General features: G+C 39.3%; 1 protein-coding gene and 1 long non-coding RNA gene across 11 annotated transcripts in view; one reads left to right on the top strand and one right to left on the bottom strand.

The window, feature by feature from the left end:
• The window catches only part of LOC137856343 (uncharacterized), a 47,820-nt gene extending 36,732 nt beyond the window's left edge, over nt 1–11,088 (top strand). For 2 of the 10 annotated variants that reach the window (XR_011096376.1, XR_011096375.1), the window contains exons 2-4: nt 3,357–3,447; nt 7,597–10,496; nt 10,861–11,073. This is a non-coding gene — a long non-coding RNA (uncharacterized lncRNA). Of the gene's footprint in view, nt 1–3,356; nt 3,448–6,919; nt 7,081–7,596; nt 10,497–10,860 lie in introns of those variants that run through there. The other 8 variants (XR_011096379.1, XR_011096383.1, XR_011096377.1 and 5 more) reach the window with 8 other exon arrangements.
• Nucleotides 1–11,273, bottom strand: part of TECRL (trans-2,3-enoyl-CoA reductase like) — a 60,151-nt gene extending 48,878 nt beyond the window's left edge. The window contains exon 1 of the mRNA XM_068681631.1: nt 11,040–11,273. Coding sequence (XP_068537732.1) covers nt 11,040–11,273 — 234 coding nt within the window. The remainder of the gene's footprint in view (nt 1–11,039) is intronic.
• Nucleotides 11,274–19,927: the final 8,654 nt, after the last annotated feature.

Genomic DNA, 19,927 nt, shown 5'->3' with positions numbered 1-19,927 from the left:
GCTCACTGCTAAGAGTGTCCTCTTCGTAGACCATTAATTATCTTTTGTTCTTTTCATTGTACATCAATACAAACTGAAGAACTGCATGGACTGGAACAGCATCTGCTCTTATTACCCATTGTGCTATCTGAATAAAACACCCTGAAACATTCCACTGTAATTATTAGTCCTATTCTTCTTTTATCCTTTTAAATTATTTATGAAAGTGCTATAACCTTCCTTTTCCTCTAATTCAGCACTTTTCAAATATGCAAAGGGAAAACAGAGCGAAAGCCCACCCTTGGTTTATTTAAAACAAGATGAATTTCATTGTAAAAGCACCTCTTAGTTGGCATCTATCTTTTACGTTTGATGGTCAAGCCAGTTTTGCCTCCAACTTCTTAACTTGTAAGTTATATATAGCTTCCTAACATGTTGTCATTGTAATTAGGGTTCAAGAGTACTTTTTCTTCACCAAGAAAAAAAAAAAGCAGATTTTACAGATATGGATTGCATTCATTACAATTTTCATTCAGAAAGGGTTGAGTTTATAACCTCATATCCTGTTTTTCCTTTATCTTCATAGCAAAAATATTTTAACTTTAACTCAGGGCAACTATTATTTTTTTAGGAGTTCAGGAATGAAAGGGTCTTCTGGGTCATCTTTTCCATTTCTGTCCTTCCTCTATGCAGCAACGCACAAAGCATCACATTTCTTTTTAAGATTTAAAATACTGCATTGGAAACTTAGGCTATGACTGAAGGAAGAGCTCTAAGTGGAAGATATTATGGGAATTTGAAACTGCCTTTTGTGAATGCAGGTGAATCGGATAGATTTCCACTTTCATACCACTTTCACATTTGTAAGTCAAGGAGTTACTAATATGGTTAGCTGTATGTAATTGCATCACAGTTCTCGTACTAAGGAATTATTTCAGCAGTTACAGCTTAGAAGAATATCAATAAGAATTTGAATAATACAGTTTTAGCAAATAAGTGGTCCTTCATTCAACATTTCCCTTTGAATGTTTTTTCCTCTTTGGGACATGCCAGTCTGACTGCACTGCTGAACCACCTGCTTTCCAACAGGCATCTTCTGTGACTGCAGAAATTCAGAAATTCTGTGACTCTAGCTACTTGTTAACAGCAGGCAGTCCCCTCTGCAGCCAGGTAAATTTGTTCAAAAGGGTCACATCAGCTTATTGTAGCTGAGGATTTGATTCCAAAACAGATGACCAAGCTGGTGGGAAAGCCAGGTCATTTTCAAATTCATCAGTCAACAAATACTTCATCATTACTGCTCTGACACCCTGTCCTTGCTTGGGGAACATGCTGTATTATTATAAATCTGCAGCCATTCACAGAAAGTTAATCAGGAAAACACCCCTTCTAATTGATCTCACATTTTGTGAGTTTGGCTTCTAATTCCAGTTTTTCTTACTGTTAATTTTCAAGGACAGTATTAAAAATGGGTAGCATGAGAACCTCCCTCAGCATGTCACACAAGGGGCTCTTTGGTTAGCCTGGTGAACCAGAGTGCTGGTCATGTCCAAAGGGATATAAATACCTACGACATTTAGACAAGTAACTACATATAGGCAAGTGCTGTCAGCAGCTACACACAGGAGTTATATGAAATGCAGTATTTTATTCAACGGATTGGAGTGAAAACTCTATACTAAAGAGCCAGCTCTGATCTCAGACCTGTATTTCCACAAACTGGAGAGATCCAGAACTATGGTTTAGCCCAAGCCTATTACAGCTATATTGCTCAGCAGTCTCCTGGAGATTATTTATGTTGTTACCTGAACTCTGGCATATGAGATAATCCAACTGACTAACATTCCCAATGACCACAGGTCAAAATATCTATGAATGCACATAACTGCATGCTTACTAGGTGCAGTCATGTCAATTTACACTAGTTAAGTTTGTCTCTGAACATGTTAACATTGCTTTTATACGTCTAGCTGGATTCTTATAATAAATAAATAAATCCTCTCCCTTTAAAAAAAAAATGAAAAAAGTGTCAGACACAGGTAAGAGCTTTTTCACCTTCTGTTAAAATGAGTGAGGAAGTAAAGAAAAAGCAATCTATTAGCAGATAGAGGGCTTGCAGGCCATCCCTCAATTTACAGAGTTCACCATGCCCAACTATTTTCTGAGCAAATCTGACCAGCATTGGCATGCCTCCATGCCTTCTAACCTTTTGTTAAAAAGAATTGAGTACAGTTCCTGTACTCACCTTGAGAGCTCAACAGCAGAACTAGTCAGAAAAGTTCTATCACAACACTTTTCAACTAGGAAAATGGAATTGTTCTGGCAAAACTTTGGATGTGTAAATTTATAGTGACTTAAATTTTTTAAAATGAAAAAGAAAATGTTTGATTTTTGTTGTTGTTGTTGTTTTAAATTCTGTTTCAGGAACATGCTGAAAATTCATCTCACTGTGTTATTTTCAATTTTTTTTATTTCTCATCCATACAGAACTTTCATTACTTTTGCATTATTTTATGACACATCAATCATGATAGTGTAAAATAATATAACACCCTCTAAAACTATGGAAAATCACCTGACAGGAAATAACATTCAAATAAATGAATGCACTGTTAAATTGTAAAACAAATTGCACTTGAAATATTTATTGTGTCATGACAGATTGAAATATCCCAAAATTAATTTGTAATACCATCTTTCTCTCACAAATTCTATCTAGTTGAAAATTCAAGACTCATTTGTTTTCACTGTAATTTGCAAAGAAAACAACATTTATAATATGCACTTAAAAACAAAACAAAACACCAATTTTGACCACTTCTTCTTGTTCTTCTCAGGAAAAAGGTGGGACTTAGGTTTTGTTTGGATTTTGACTGCCGGTATTAAGCATCCTGCCCTGATATCTGATCAGAGACAGATATGATATCTGTCTCTGTCTTTTCTATCAAATGGCTTTAGAGGCTTGTGCTTGCTTCTTTATACCCATGCAGACTGCTAATGTATATAATCAAGCAGTGCACCCAAGAAACTCAACCAATATTTAGCACAGGATGGTCATGAACTATACTGGTTCCTGGTTTTGTTTTCATACAGTCCCAAGATTAACCAACTAAAAGGAAAATTCACAGAATGCGTATTGGCAAGGTAAATGGTTCCAGAAGTAGCAGGGCTCATGAAACTTTATAAGTCTTTTCGAGTCTTCTCCAGTCTTCTCACCCATTTCCTGTCTCCTCTAATGTTACCACTGGGCAAGATGACTGGCGATGGTTGGGTTCAGCCTGTCCTCCCCACTCTGAAACACTGTGCTACCCAGCCAGCAGCTTTCAATAGACCAGAAGGAGCTAAGTAATCTTTTGAACTATTTTATTCTCTTTCAGGTGTATTTATGTTTGGCCAATAGGTCCAAAGTTATGTTGGTGAGATCAGACAGAAAGATGGAGAGGCAGCCAGCCCCTGTGGTCCATGAGGGTAAGCATGAAGCTGAGAAGCAGAAAAGAATGGGAAATGAAGGTGATCTATAAGAACAATTAGATATCATGAGGGTAGTGAGAAATCGAAATGCTTTTCACAGTGTCAAGTGCTGTGAAGAGATATTTGCTGTACCTCTAGTACAGGTTCTCTGACTGCCAAAATTTGTTCTCCTGTAATACTGGAGCTGTATATATCTAAAAAGGAGAGTTTGCATTTTAAGGAGTTTTAAAAATGCAGAAGTGTTTAAATGTAGACATGTATGTTATAGCATTAATATATACTGTTAGGTATTTATAGATCTGTTACTACACGGCTCGGGTATTGTGTGAAGAATCACAGCACTAAGGTTTCAGAAAGAACCTGAAGCATATTCTAATGGACTGATAAATCATGGGCAGGAGTATTTTAATGCTACAATAATGCCTATATGAGATGCCATTATACACCTAAATTTCCATCATGGGCTGTGCTGATTAACTATTAGACTAATAAAACACCTACAGCTCCCTGTGGTCTTATATTGCTCCCGTACATTCATAATTTGCAATTATCTGTGAATTACCTTTGACGCAATAAGGCAAATGTGCAGCTGGGGTAAAATGTCATAACTTTGTGGGGAAAGAGGACATTTTCACACTGGTTAGAATCTGTCTCTACAGATGTACTTTTGGCAATATTCACTGTTCTTGTAGAATAGCTGGGTTTTTCCATTGCCAGAATGGCTAATGCTCATGAGGAGCTGGAGCACCATTGGTGCCTCCAGAATTCATTCTCTTGTTTTCACTGAGCTTTGAATATAGCTTTAATTTTTTGGGATTATCTATTGTATTTCACTCTATCTCCCCCCACACCCAGGCTTAGATTTTTATAACTAAAATAAGAGATGCATAAAACCTGTCATTTAAAAGCACTTCTAAGCTTTGAAAATTAGTATCATTGGAAGCATCAGTCTTCACTAGTGGCTTCTCTAATTCTTTAAACCATCCCTTTATAAACGCGAAATGCCCTGAAGTTACCAGCTTCTCCCTTCCTCAGTCTCCCTCTTCTAGATAAACCAAAGGCCATTTCTCCAGGTATTGCATCTAAAAAGCTGTACTGAAACAAGAGTGGTAATTACAAACAGAAATTAACATACCCAGTTGCCTCTTTTCATGTGAAGCTCTCTGTAGCTATATTGACATAAAACCAATGTGAATTTCTAGTAGAGTGGGAAGAAATTAATGTAATGCAGTGCTTCGATAGAATTTGAATATGTTTAACTAAAAGCTGAGGAAGAAAATACTACTACCAGCACCTCCAACAGTAGGAGCAGGCATAAGATTCAATTCTTACGGGCAAGAAAATGCATAGACTTTATAACATGTTTGTAAATGTAATGTATTTATTTGCGGTGCCTACCAGCAGGGACCAGCTCCCTGTTGAGCTGGATGTGGTGAAAGCATACAGCAAAAGACACTGACACCACAAAAGCCTCCTTCCAAAAGAAAATAAAAAAAGAGGATTTATACAGCAATGAGTCTGCATTCGGCCAGTTTATTGTCTCTGCTTCTTCACCTGCATTGCTGTGGGAATTCCTAATTTGTGGGTCTTAGTATCAACATGTAGTCTTCTCGAAGAAGCCCCCCTCCTTTGGCACAACTGGTTATTGAATTCCTTTGGGCAGCACTGGCACAAAAAAGAAGCCCCAAACAGAAGCAGGGCATCTGTAAAGAGAGACTGCTTGAATGAGAAAGATGATGATCTCAAAAATCCTGCCCACGAAATGAAATGAGGCAGCTGTGGAAATGCATAGGTTCAGCTCATTCCCCACAAAAAAAAATTTACATTTACGAGATATTTTATAAATATTAAAATTACAAGATTTAAAGAAAAAAAAAGTATACAAGGCAATTAAATCTCTCTCTTGTGGAAAAGGACTTCAATACTATTCTTCCCTAGTAAGAAACAAATGAGAAAAGTCTGATGTAAAAGGCAATGCCCTGGTACTGCAGTGAGTTTCTTTGCTGAGTTGCATTGCGTACTTCCATAAGTGCATTTGCTCCCCTTATATGAATGTGGTATGTAAAGAATAGCCTCCAAGTTGTGATGTGAGAAGTTATTTTTATTTACTAGATATGAGTATGCAAGAGAGAGCTGGTGATGACTGCTCTTTTGGCTGCCCACTTTCTGTGACAGTGATGCAACCTGCAGGTGAGAAAAAGAGGTTTCTGATACTGCAGGTATTATTTCTGCCTGCATCTGATTTTGTTGTCATGCCAGTGTAAATCAAGAGAAACTCTGTTTTATTGTTAAACTGCAGTGTGCAGATACAAGGGTGCTATTATTTTAGGTGCTTTACAAACCAAAATTGTGAACATCTCCAGGCACAGACGACCTTTTCAAAGAAATCAAAATATGAGCCCTGCATTCAGCACCCAGCACAAGGCCATAGACCCACTGGGGTGAGTCCAGGGAAGAGCAAAGAGGATGCTCAGAGGACTGGAGCACCTCTCCTATGAAGACAGGCTGAGGGAGTTGGGGTGGTTCAGCCTGGAGAAGAGAAGGTTCCAGGGAGACCTTACAGTGGCCTGCCAGTAGCTAAAGGGGACCTACAGGGTAGGTTTAGATGAGATATTAGGAAGAAATTCTTTACTCTGAAGGTGGTGAGAGTGGAACAGGTTGTCCAGAGTAGCTGTGGATGCCCCATCCCTGAAAGTGTTCAGGGCCAGTGGGTTTGGTACTAGATTAACTTTAAGGTCCCTTCCAACTCAAACCATCCTGTGATTCTACACACTGTGTTATATTTAACAGCAAGAAGTTGTGTATATAAATGGATGGATTGATGCACAGGCTTGTATTATGCTTGGGTGCAACAAAAATGTGTAAAAAAGGGACAGACCCTACACAGAGATCCTTTAATTTAAGAAAAATAACAATGCTCACATCACTTTTACTGCAGACATTGCACGGCAGGTGCTCTATGCTCACAGTTAAATGCTCCTATAGTATATACTGTTAACCACAAACATTTCCTACCAGTAACTCAGCTTTCCAGAGTCTGCCATCTGAGTTGTGAATTTATGAATCATGAAACAGAAGAAAAATAGAAGTAAATCATGAGTTCTTTTTATTCACTTTCAGTTTTCTGGGTGTCCAGTAGTCAGAATAGAGAGGTGAAGTGTACCTAAAATCTAAATAAAGTATTTTGGCATTTCCATGGTTGCAAGAGATGGTGACTTAAAAAATAAATAAGAGTGAGTTGTGGCAAAATTGCAAGAGGTGACAGTGTTGTGCTTGAAATATATAAAGAAATCAAATATGGAAGTACCTGAGGAGATTCCAGTGGGGGAAGGCACAGGATGCATGGAGACCAGTGCAAGGAACAGTGGAGAACGAATCTACCCTATAATCTCTGCAGTACACCAAGACAAGAGACTCCTTCCTGCACATCTTAGGAAGCAAGTTCTCTTCTGTAGGCCTTGAGAACTTTTTTTTTTTTTTTTTTTTTTGAAAGGAGTGCCACTGTGCAGCTGACAAAACCTGAGCTTGCACCTCCACTTATAGCTTAGTTGGCAAAATCGGGAAGCACAAAACTACTGAGCTCCAAGACTTTTGATGGGGAAAAAGCTTTCTCTGCTGGTTTCCCCAAAGGTGATTTATTCTGTAAAACAATATTGTGCAACATTTTCTGCCTTAAAAGCAACTCATGCAAAATTAATTACATTGCACTACATTTGAAGGAAAATACATTTTACTACAAGTTAATTTGAAGAAAAAAATATTATCCAATGAATGCTATAACAGAAACAGTTACAAGTTGCCTTAACGGAATTTATAAATCAAATCACTGCACATCGATAACCTTAAAACTAACCTACTTCAGGCTCTTGGAATAATGTACAAGTAAAACAGTTTTTGAGTAGCTATGTATCTTTCATAAGTTGTGGCTGGCGATGAAAAATGTGGGTTATTTGTTTAAAAATACAGCAAAAAGAATTATTTTCTTTTATTTTTAGGACTTTGTGAATTTTTCATGCTCTGTAGTTTTCTTAACTTTTTGGAAGTAAAAATGGGAGCCAGAATCCTTACACAAACTGGTTTTCATTGAAAATATTTCAAACAAAAATATTCATCAACTCTAAATACACGCCCTCTTGTTCTTTACAGACAGATGGGAATTTCTTCAAGAGAGACCTGCCACCTGAGGAGCGGGACGGAAGGAAGAGCTGTGACTGTTAACGAAATGGACCCACGCTCCTGGATTCCTGCTGTTTCACAGGCAGCGTGGAGTGCACGGGGCTGCTCATGTGCACCCTTGAAACCTCAGTGCTTTGCGTGCCACTGCTGCAATCCTGTAAGTGTGCAGATAACTTTTGCTCACGAGTCTGGTCCTAGGGTAATTGCTCTGAGCATTTAACTTTTAAGGACAGATGGATGGGCCTGTTAGCTCAGGTTTAAATTAGCTTTTCCTACATCTTCATGAGTCCTCTTTCCATCTCCCAAAGGTAGCCCTTTCTGTCTGCATACTGCCAGTGCCTGCTCTCTGCCAGAAGTAGTTTGGGTACATTTTGAAGAATAACTGGGGGGAAAAAAATTGAAACAGATTTGTGTTTCCTCACGTCTCTCCATACCCCCAAAGTCTGAAGCCTCTTCTCCATGACTTCTCACCTCAGAATTCATTTTAGTACCAAGAGCAAATCTGGGGAAAAATATCTTACGTTGGTTTTGTTTCTCATTTAAATTATTTCAGTAACTCATCAGAAAAGTTCATCTGCGCCAAACTAAATGCATAATGTTATATCCATTGCAGAGAAAGTCACCAGAGCAGGTTGACAATATTAAACTAATGCTAGTTTTAAAAAGAATTTTATGTACAAGCACACAAGTGCAGAAAGACTTGACAGTGAATTTACTTCAGTTTTTGCAGGATTAGGTATTCAAGACCCAGCTCCTGGAGGGAATGACTATGTGATAAAATATCTGGGCTTTCCTCTTCTACTGCTTTCTTTTAGTATTTTTGCTGGCTTTCCTGACTCTGGAAAAGCCTGCAGTATGAAGTGAATGTGCCTTACATGCTTTAAAACCAGTCTAATATGTATTTATTCTGTGCCTTTAAGCCAATCTTCAAGACAATCAGGACCTTAGACTAACCACTCAGCTCAATTATATTACATGGCTGATCCTTCCCCAAAGTGTAAGGTGGGTAAGAAAGCCAAAGGAGATGATGTTATTATCATTTTACAGCTGGAGAATTAATTCACAGTTACTTATGCCTGATCCAGAGCCTTCTCATGTCAACTGATTGCTTAAGCTCACACAGCTGAACACACCTTTTCCAAATCCCTGACACTGCACTGAGCACAAGACAACTTTTCTTTCTAAATACCAAAACCAGTTAGGTGTATCATCACTTTCCAGACTTTACAGAGCTTCTACTAATCTGAACTGGATTCATATGAATATGCAAGTGTCTTGTAGAAACTAAATCTCTGGAAGCATTGGCTGGTATTTAATCAGTTCATTAATCATCTAATCACTGCCTGTTTCCATTAGGTGGAGAAAGAAAGGGGTCTTCTTAACTTAGTTGTTTCTTTCAGACTTATTAATCTGAGACTATTACAAATACATTTGCTAAATCATAATATTCTAAACTACTAACAATATTCAATAAGAGCATAAATATACATATTTTAAAATATATGGTTCCTATTCTCTCCTGTTATACATCCTGAGAAGAATTAATTACATGCAACCCTGAGAAATGAAGCTAATCATAATTATCTTACAAACAGAAAAGAGGCATTAGAAGTGTCAAGTTGGGTCTGTATCAATGTTGTATTTAATTAAGCAGAAGATTATGCATAATCCAGTGAAATGGTCTCTTGATTGCTCTAATAATCAGCTGAAATGAGGTTCACCAGTACTAACAAGTATTCACTGAAGTAAGGAACTCAACTGCATTGCTTTCAGGGTTGCCTTAGAAAGGGCTTATTATAGCAAATTAAGGGACTTAGATACCCAGGTGAATCAGCATTCAAAATACAAATTCTTTAGGCAGTCTTGGAAATCTCTGCCTTACACTATGTTTGTACCAGTCCCTTGGGTACTGTGCCTAAATAAATAAATAAATACATCCATAAATTAGGTCGATGCCCAGAAGGGCTGGCCGTGGCCATGTAAATTGAACATAGCTTCCTGAGCAGACGCTTTCAGCTTACAGTTGCTATTGCTCCTCTGTGTGTATTTTACCTCCATCTGGAGAGTAATTTGCAATCACCACTCATAACTCTTTTTGCCACCGCTACAGAGGCAGAGTCTATGTTTGGGAAAGGTGCAGAAAATGCTCAGGCTCATAAAATTCTGAATAAAAATAGACATTATGAATTCTGAATTAAAACAGACTGCAGATCTTCCATGCATAATGTAAGGATTCCTGAAATGTCACTCTTGGCCTAATTCTGTTTCTGTTAGTATATATATTTTTAATGAGAATATACAAAAGTTTAAGATAAGAAAAATGGTCACTCTTTTCATGGATTGAAGCCTCGTTCAGTACAGTGTTTAGACAGCCCTTTTTTATAATTGTATAAATATTACTCATTAAATCAAATAATACAGATGCTGTCACTAGAACTGGTTCTGACAATCATCATAGTCGTTTGATCATTTTGTACATGTTGCCCCTTTAGCTAAACTCAAAAAACTCAAAAAATTGTTGGCCTTTTAAGAATGAACAAATCAGACATTTGCCTTTAACTAGGCACACGTTGCAAAAACACCCTTTAAGTGACCAGGAGCACTAGAAATCTGGTAGTATTCCACCCTGAATGTTTCAAAGCCATTGAATTAAACATTGAAAGTAAAACTTATCCACCAGTTCCAGCTATTGCCAGTGAGAATAAGGGACTTTTTATTTTTTCTTTTTGCAACAGTAAGTCTCAAAATTCTACTGTGTTACAGAAAATTCCTTCAATCTAAACAGCTTAGGATTCCCATTTTCAGTGGTATGCAAGAGGCCAGCTCTTCTGCTGAGAGACAATGAATCAAAACTGTAATGTAAATACGAGGTATGTTTTCAACTGCTGTTTACTGTGCTGTAAAGTTCTTTCCTACCCAGTCATCTCATTCTGCTTAGACAATTTGAATGTAGTTTATATCTTTAATGATTCACAACATTAAAAAAAAAAAAAAAAACTCAGCTAAGTCACTTTTTTAAAAATAGAAAATACAGCAAGAACCCATAACATTACAGAAATGCTAAGCTTTGCAAATGTATTACATTTTAATATCTATTCTGAAGCAGACATTTAAGTATCATGCTATGAAATCATCAGTGTAATCTAAGTGTTACGTTCAGAGACATGCAAAGGACATATTTTGAGTCCAAAGCACAGTCTGATCTAAAAGAAATCAGTGTTGGTTCATTTGTAGAAATCCTAGAAGAAAACAGACAAGGATCGTGACTGAGCAGAAGTTTTGAGTATCTCCCAGAGGGAGGAATGAAAGTGTTTCCATTACAGAAGAAGATCACAGCAGAGAGAAAACAGAATCCCTGAAGTGGCACTGCGTGTACTAGGCACATCCCCAGCATGCTGGAATAATACACTCACCTTGTCCACAATGCAGATCTGCTTCTTGCTTTGCACATCAAGGATTTCCACTTCAAAGTAAGTAATTTTTGAATGTTTGAGCACTGGTGGTGATTTGAGATTGCCAGCAGAGAGCACAAGCTGAGAAAAGTTGAAAAAAGAGCGTGTGTTATTGTGGGACATGGACAAAGTTCCTCCATGAGCTGCAGGATCCCTTTTGTGTTCGGGGGCACCGAGTTTCTGCCTTCTGAGCATTGTGCGACCCAGCAGTAGTGACCGTCATATCAACAGGGGACAGTTCCAGGGGGAAAATGTTTCCTCCCCGCATCAGTTAAATACAATCACAGACTGATGAGACATGAAAGGTCAAGTGGCGTTCCATTTTAAGAGTACTGTCTTATTTAGCAGGAGTGAAAACAATGGCTCTGTAATCCGTGTCTATATTTAACCAACTATTGTGATGTGCTGTATTGCTGCTTTTTTTTTTTTTCCTTTTTATTTAAACCATCATTTAAAACAACACATATTTATTCCCTAATGTGAGAAGTCTGACCCTGAAATTCCAGAGCCCTGGAGAAATCAGAAATGAGTGCAGCAAATTGCACTGTTATCAACTGAGACAGCTGTTTAAAAGTGCCCACAGATAGGCATATGTATAGGTATGTGTGTGTGTGTGTATTATATATATTGTGTGTGTATGCACACCCATAATATGTAGCTGTAAAGCAATGTCAGAAATCATCTATTCTGAAAATTTTCCCTCTTTCTCATGGAGGCCCCAAGCACTTGCACTAACAAAATGCAAGGAGCTGATCAGCAAAACGTTGGGGTTGCCTGCAAATATTGAGAGGATTTTGTACCTGTTTGTATTTAGTACGTGAACTGGCTGTTACTGAATAGCGTAGAGGTTTCCTCGTAGCTCCACCAGGGAAATTCAGCTGAAGTAATGGAAATTATAACCATAAAGACACTAATTCAGGGCTTTGATCGCTTTTCTATTTTTTTATTCTTTCCTTGCAACTACTTTTCACAATGAAAGTCTGCAGAAAAAAAAAAAAAAAAAAAAAGCCTTAATGGTTATTAATAAGGATTTAATTAAAACAACATGTATTCTCTGAAAGGGCTTTCCCAAGTCTTGTTTAAACTTTATTTTTCCTTTTAGGGCTTTTTATATGATTTAATGATAAATAGCAGCACTTTTGCATCCTGAGATTCTCCCTAAATTTCCCAGAGCTGCCTAGGATTACAGTGTTAGAAGGCCACCACAGATTTCTACAGACAAGCATAGAGTAAGTTATGAATACATTTCTATATGGCAAAACCTCAGGAAAACTACTATCACAAAAATCATATAGGTTCATGACACCAAGGAATTTTAATTAAGTGGAAAAAAAAACCTTCAACAAGATAAAGGGGACTACACAACTACACCCCCTCTGGGAGATGGGGGTAGAATCAGAACTAATCTTTTATCTTTGATTTTGCTATTGCAGAAAATTTAGTGGTCACCACATCTTTTCCAGCGGCACATGGCAAGAAGTCGTTTGAAATAACTGAAAAAATAATTGGTAAGTTTTTGCAGAAATTAAAAAAGAGAGTGAGGGGATCCTCCCCAGGGAAGGCCATTTCCCAGCTGAAGCTTCTCTGCTGGAAAAATTGTCACATATGCTTATCTTCATTTGCATGAGTCTAGTTGTTACTGCATCAAGGAATAATCCATACTACATGCAATTTATAAATGTGCTAAAGTGCTGGAGGATCCGCCTGCATACATGAAACCTGTGTGCTGCATATAGACATGGAAAAGACATGAGAAAGAAACAGCAAATTAGCAAGCGCTGAACTCATGAGCAGGCTTGAGTTCAGTGGTGACAGCACTGGGCATTGCAACACCAAGCAGTAGTCTAATTTATTTATGATTCTTTAGCCAGATGTTCTGACTAAATAGGCTGGCCCCAACTTACAACTAAGATGCTACACGTCCATATGACATGGCAAACTTTTGGGTAGCTCAGGTCTGAGAAAAGCCCTATTTTTTGTTGATGCAGTTGTGCAGCCTTTGAAATGCCTTTGTTGACTCTGTTAGTGGAAAGTGCTGATTATGGCAATGCAGAAATAGAATACTAGTTACCCAGTATCAATAAGGATGAAATTTTGGCTATACTGAAATCAGTTTTGTCACTGAAGGAAAACAAATCAGCATCCAAAGAAAACGTTGTCATTAGACTTGTACAAGATTATGTTGTGATCAAAGAAGTATGCCTGTCTCTGAGTCTAGATGAAAGGAGTGAAAGGAACCACAACCCTGGTAGATCTAATATAGCAAGCTGAGCAAATTTGCAGAAATTTTGGTACAAATTGGTCAGAGCGTGGAGAATGACAAGTTATTGGCTGACTGTAAGGACCTTAATAAAAACAGGTAAGATCACAGAACACATAGGTCCTAAATTGTCCTGAAGTGTGAAGTACACTTAATTCAACAGACTACTATAAGGAAACTGTATAAATTGCTGAACAAGTGATGACACAGACTGACATAGTACCCCCTTTTAGCCTTAAAATCTATGAATCAGTCAGTTGTAATATTGGAGGTCTCTTCCAAGCTAGATGATTTTGTGATTCTGTGATACTAGTATATCTCTAAATTTATTTCAACTGAAAAGCAAAAAAGAACAATATTGATAATTAAGACTGATTTCTGTGCATATAAGGAATTGGTGTTGCAGTCATTATTGTGGGTATATTTGTAACATTATTTAAAATGACAACTTCTGAGAAAAAAAAATAATTGATTTCCTGCAGACATTTAAATGGTCAGAATTTTATTACTGACCAATGAAGATTTCATGAACATGAATCAATTCCAGGAAAATGATATAAAAAAAAAGATATATTTTTTTCCAATCTAAGCTAATGATATGCGATTTTAATATTTTGATTAAAAAGAATCTTTAGAGAGCCAAGTCCTTAGCTCTAAGGACTTAGTAACTAGTAGGGTTTCCCTGAAGATGACTGGCCCTTTCTTCATTGTATGAAATTAAGGACCTAGGGGTAGACTGTAGCACCATTCCTATACACAGTGAGTGGGGACTGACTGAAGGCAAATATAAAACTTGCATATAAGGTGTGTGAGAGCTACTCTACCAAAAATAATCAGGGATAGAGTTACCACCGTTAACCTAAGCTCTAAAAGAGAGGTGCATAAAAGCAGTGGATATTTTGCCATCGATGTGCCAAGTACTGCATTTGCTTGCATGTCATCAATGGGTTTGGTTTTCCTGGCTTGATGTGAAGTAATTCAGCCTGCTCTATGTATAGGTGCACACAGAAGGGAAATGGTAATTACTGGACAAAAGGCACATCTTCACTTTCAGTGCAGTAGATGTACCTTGCCTCAGACCTCAATGCTGGAGACAGAGTCTCCGTGCAGAGGGGCCAGCAATCAGCCCAACGGTGAGATTTACTGATCAGCATTACATAGGTACGAGCTGTTGGTGCAGCAGCTTCTGAAAGCTCTGGTAGGGCTAGTAGCCAACAGACCCTGACTCCCTGACCTCAGCTTCATTCTGGGACTCTGAGAGGAGTCAAAGAGCACTCAGCAAGAATTATATCATCTCTGACAGCTTCAACTCGCACACGATTTCCTGCCATATAAGGGGCCGATATTTTCAAGGGGCCACGCAGATGGGCGTAACTCTCATACTGTGGCTCTACCTCCTCTCCTCACTTGGCAGTTGCCTGACATGAGCCATTTTGCAGATGGGCAGGCACTTTGTTAAGCCATCCCTCTGAAAGGCACTTTTTTTTTTTTTTCCAGATGGGGCAGGGCCATTATTTCTGGTTTACTGAACTGCTGATGTTTTCACAACACAAGCAACAGCTGCAGTTGGCTTTTTGCAATACTTCTCCTACAGCATCTTAAACAAGCATCAGGCTGTGCAGGCCATGACAAAATGGGTCACAAAGTGTTGGGCAGGGGCTAGGACTTGGCATTTAGTTTCTGTTTAGGACACTGGATGTCCTGTGTGGTTAGGGAGCTGCTGTTTCTCTGCTGTCCCCTTCTCAGACCATGTTCCTTCTCTTGTGATGCTCCCTTGAGCTGTGCCTTTGTAGACAGCCTGGCACAAAGGGATCTCATGAGATCTCAGATGGGTTCTGAAGGTGCCTCAGAAGTACCTTGTCACCTTTGGTCATGTTTTGTACCCCTTCTTCCCCAGAGAACCGATCACCTCCTTTCGGTCTGCAAAATGTCTCCTGTTAAGTCAACAGCACAGGACCATCTCTGTCACTCCAGGCGCTTGTCAGCAGCCCCTCACACGTCACTTTGTTATCTCGTGCACTCTGCATGCTTGGTGGAAGCAAGGTTATTCATTTCCCACTGGCTTCATGATGCCAAGGAAATGAGCAATGCGCCCGAGTCACAGACTCCAAAGACCCACGTATTCGGTGCTATAGGTACACGCGGCTCGAAGCAGAGTCCCAGGGTCACACATACGCACCTTGGTTCCTCGTTTTTAGAGATTCTGCCACTCCTTTTGCTGGGGAAGGAGATGCTGAGAGCAGCTGTGTCGCAAACAAGCAGCAAGTCCTCTTTTCTAAAGGAGATCCCAACTGCTATGTCCAGGTGCCCCATGGCCTCACCACCTTCGTTTGGCAGCCGTGCAGCCCATAGGCCTGGTACTGTGCTTGATCTCATTATGGCTGCTCCACATCTCAAGCTTGATGTGCTCAGAGCCAGGTAGGAAGGTAGCTGTGCAGGCTCTTTCTGCTCAGCCGTCCAAGGAGGGATTTAAGGACCTGATGCAAAAGAACATTTGAAAAAACATTTGTAAAAACAGTAACGATAATTTGTTTGTCTGGCTCCTGGCTTCATCTGGCTGCGAGTTTAGGAATCGGTGCACTGAATTATTTTGGGAGATAATGCTTTTAAACATCACTTTGATTCTGTTACTCATATCACATTAGTAACAACTAGAATGCGCCTCTGAAGCAGAGTAGGAATTTACACATTTAAGCCTGGCTGTTAGAAACAAAGGTCTAAGATTGCAGTGTATTGTACAGAAAATTTGATACCATTATTCCCAAGTGCCATTTTCTCATGTAATTAAAGGCTGCATTGCTTGGGGGGGAGGGAGGAGGAAGAAAAAAGAAAAACCTGCATGAAGAAGCTCTGGGACTTCTGTGCTTGCACATGCCTATGTTTGCAGCCTCAAACTGAGTTTAAAATATTCTACACGCACACCTGCAAAGACACTTAGAAGAAGCGCTACAACCACTTGGTACTTAAATTTTCTATTTTGAAGCTAAATCTCTTAGCAAATAAGAAATGGACGGGAAAGAAAAGCACAGTAGCACTGCCTCTTGAACACAAAATAATCCTAAGGCTATTTTAAATAATTCTAAAGTCTGAACCAGACCTTAGTTTTATTGCTAGGGAGGGGCAAAAGTGATACATCCCCACGTTCCTCCCCTTCAGCTAAGCTGGCAGGGCTCTGCAGCAGCTGATGCCAACCTTTCTGACCCTGTGAGCAGCACAACATAAACATCACACGACCAAAAGCCACTCGGCTCACAGTGCATCCTTCAGAGGCTGTGGGAAGGGAGAGCCCAGGGACCAGCTTGCCATCAGGGCCTGAAGATCTCCAGTGCTGTCCCAGCCCAGCAGGAGGAGGAGTTTTTATGACTCACAACCACAGCAATGGAGTTTTGCTCCCTATTTAAAATCTCACTCTAGTGGCTTGGCTTTACCACTCTGGCTTTGAAAACTGACTTCAAACTTTGATGTGGGTGGTATCAGCTACAAGCAAGTCTGCAATATAAATCAAATCCAAACCCGGCACTCACTTTGTCCCCCACAGACATCCGCAACAGACCTGAGAGAAATAAGGACAGCCAACAGACGGGTACGGGAATCCTATCTGCAAGAAGTACAAAGTGACACGTCCGCCCCCAGCCCCTCGCACACAAACACACACCTACTTCCCTACCAAAATATGCAGAGCTCAAATCCGATGGCAGTCAGGATATTATTGTAAAAGACAGCTGTTGGGCTGCAGCGATGGAGAAGCCTCAGGAGATGCTCCAGGTGATGAAGAGGCCCAAAAGATTTATTGTAGGTGACCTGCTAGATCGTTCTCTTGATGTTATTGACAATAAATAGGAAATTACTCATTTACATCAACATCTACACATGTGTAGTTTAGGATTTTCAGTTCTTTTGTAGTTCAAGTAAATCAATGCAAATATTGATATTCCTGATGTTACTCATTCATTATTTGAATCATGAGAGGGTCTTTTCCCCAAAATACTAGGTTTTTGGAAGTATGTGACTGTGAAATACTCCATCAGTTTTTTTACTTATCCATTCTGTTACTCTTTTTCACTTGGGTCACTGTGTAGCACTTAGAAACAGACAAATGTTTTGAGAACTTGGCCTCTAATGGTCTAAAAACAAGGATGCTTTTTTAAAAGTATGTATGGTCTTGGGTCCTGGCACTTAGCAGACAGTCGGAGTTGGGGGATTCAGCACTGTTCATGTTTTGAGTTTTATGCTGACAATGTGCTTTGTCCTAATAGTTTCTTTGAGACAAAGATTAGAAAGCAGTCTGGGGAGATAAAGAAATGTCACCCAAGCTTGCTCAATAAATACTTATGAGTAAAATTGTGCTGACCTTTACCTGCAGTGTGTTCCCTACAGCATTACACCACAGCCCTTAGCATCTCCTGAAGCAGCCTTTGCCCTTTCAATGGCAACAAGTGTTTCTGTACCTTGGTCTTAATACTGGTGTGATGTTCCCTTCCTCCATTGTCAACATACCTAAAACAAAAAAAAAGGCACCTCAGTTATCAAAGGTTAGAAACTTACTTCCAAATGTTTGACTTCATTTCAGGGTCTCACAGCAGGCTTTGGGCACTGTGATGTGCAGTTGCTCCCGTAAGGAAAGCCAATGGTTTTGACTTCTGTAACTCAGTGCTGTGATGAGCTCCCTGCCAGCCTGCACCCCAGCAGCAAAGCAAGCAACAAAGCAGCACCTAGGTTGATGTGAGTCCTCAGAGCGTGGACGGACAGCAAGTTTCCCTGCATTTCGTTGCAGTTTCAAGCTATCGTGCCACACCACGGACTAAATGGAGAAGACTGAGTGGATTAATGTAGGACAGGTGCTGATACCCTGTACTTTGCAGCAGTGTAAGCTTACTTCGTGTCCTCACTTAATTTCAACTGAGTATATTACTGACAGCATTTTTTAAATCCCCCTCGGAGAACACATCCTGACTGGATAATGGATTGTAATTTCACAGGGTAAGATCAAGTAACCACATTATCAGAAGCTGATCAGCCACTAAGTAAGGATGATGAAAAGAAATACAATAATGCAAAGCCATTTCCCACAAATGGCAGCAGTACAGCACTGGCAAATCCAGGCTCTTACGGCTGAGATTAAATGCATCTTTCTTTTGTGTAAAGCCATTATGTGCAGCGTGAAGTTGGAGTTACTTGGAATAGTTTCAAGAAAACAAAATGTTGTTCAAATATGCAGTTTGCATTGATGCTGAAGCAATTCCAAAGATTTATTCATTCGGATGGTAAGATTTTGATGGTGCGAACAATCTGGTCTCTCTAATAATTTCTGACCAGTAAGAGAGAAGAAAAGCCTTGGCTAGAACACCTGCAGCATTCAAAAGGAATTATTTCAGCAACAAAAAATATTCAAAAGGTTTTGTTTGCTAATGTAGAATGTAGAAAAATCCTGAAACCTCAATAATTGGCACAAAACATAATCAATTTTTTTTTCAGACTTTTCTATCCATAGATATGTTAAAAGGTTTACAATGGCAAAAGGAAACCTAGCTCCTGTTTTAGAATCTTACTTTTTATCTGAAGTTCTTGGGGTGATTGGTCTTTTATTGCTTTTTGAAATGTTACGTGTTATTTCTTCTTACAGAAGAAGCAAAATCGTTCTTAGTATTTTTCATTTCAGGGCTTCATTAATTGGGTTTCTGAAACATCTGTCAGTGTAACCTCCTTCTTTCACAAATTTTCAAGTTTTCAGAAAAGTTGCCATTTAGTATGACATTTTTAATATTCAGTCTCAGCCTGAAAATTAATCTTGAGCTAAAAGAAAAATGATCAGTCCTTTACTTTTACATGCATTGACTAAAAAAAAAAAAAAATATTCTTGTGACATTTTTCTCTCAAAGCAAGAGGATTCTGAGAAACAACAGAATTCCTGAAAACTTGGAATTAGACAAGCGAACAAAAGAGGATTTTATTTATTTCATTCAAGCAGTGCCAGTGCCAGTTTTTCTCAAGCTTGAAAAGGTTGGAAAATGCAGCAAAATTAAAAAACAAAGGCAAATATGCTCATCAAATTGAATAACTCTGTTTTTTTTTTTCTGTTTTTTCCTCCTGTTTAGTCTCTTCTACCTACACAGCTACAGCACCTGCCCCCCAGCTTAGTGCTCTTCTTGTTGCACACATATCAGATGTAGAAAGATGTTTCTCCTGAGATCAGACCGCTTTCCTGGCAGGGCTAGGGCCCCGTCCAGCATGGGAAGCAGTGTTCAGACTGTTCTGCTGGAAGCAGAAGTAGGTGACAACAGCCCAGGCATTGCCTGCAATTTGGCAGCATCGCCCTTTAAAGATTACCACCTCATCAAGCCTGCCATCTTCACAGCACCTGAGGCCACCACGTAACCTGAAATAAAGCCTGCTGAGACAGCTGCCTCCCCTACGTAAGGTACAATGCTGAATGCTCCTCCGCGACCTGCCTGTATGGGCTCCAAGCCTCCCTCAGTGCCACTGCTAATCACCAGACAGAAATGCAGACACCAAGAAGTGGTCTTCAGCCACACAGCATCCTGGAGCTCGGAAGTTGAACGTGGAAGTTGAGAAGAAGAGGGCTTTAAAC

The sequence above is a fragment of the Anas acuta genome, chromosome 4 (genome assembly GCF_963932015.1).
Source record: "Anas acuta chromosome 4, bAnaAcu1.1, whole genome shotgun sequence".
NCBI classification, from domain to species: Eukaryota; Metazoa; Chordata; class Aves; order Anseriformes; family Anatidae; genus Anas; species Anas acuta.
This window is presented reverse-complemented; position numbering and strand designations above follow the sequence as displayed.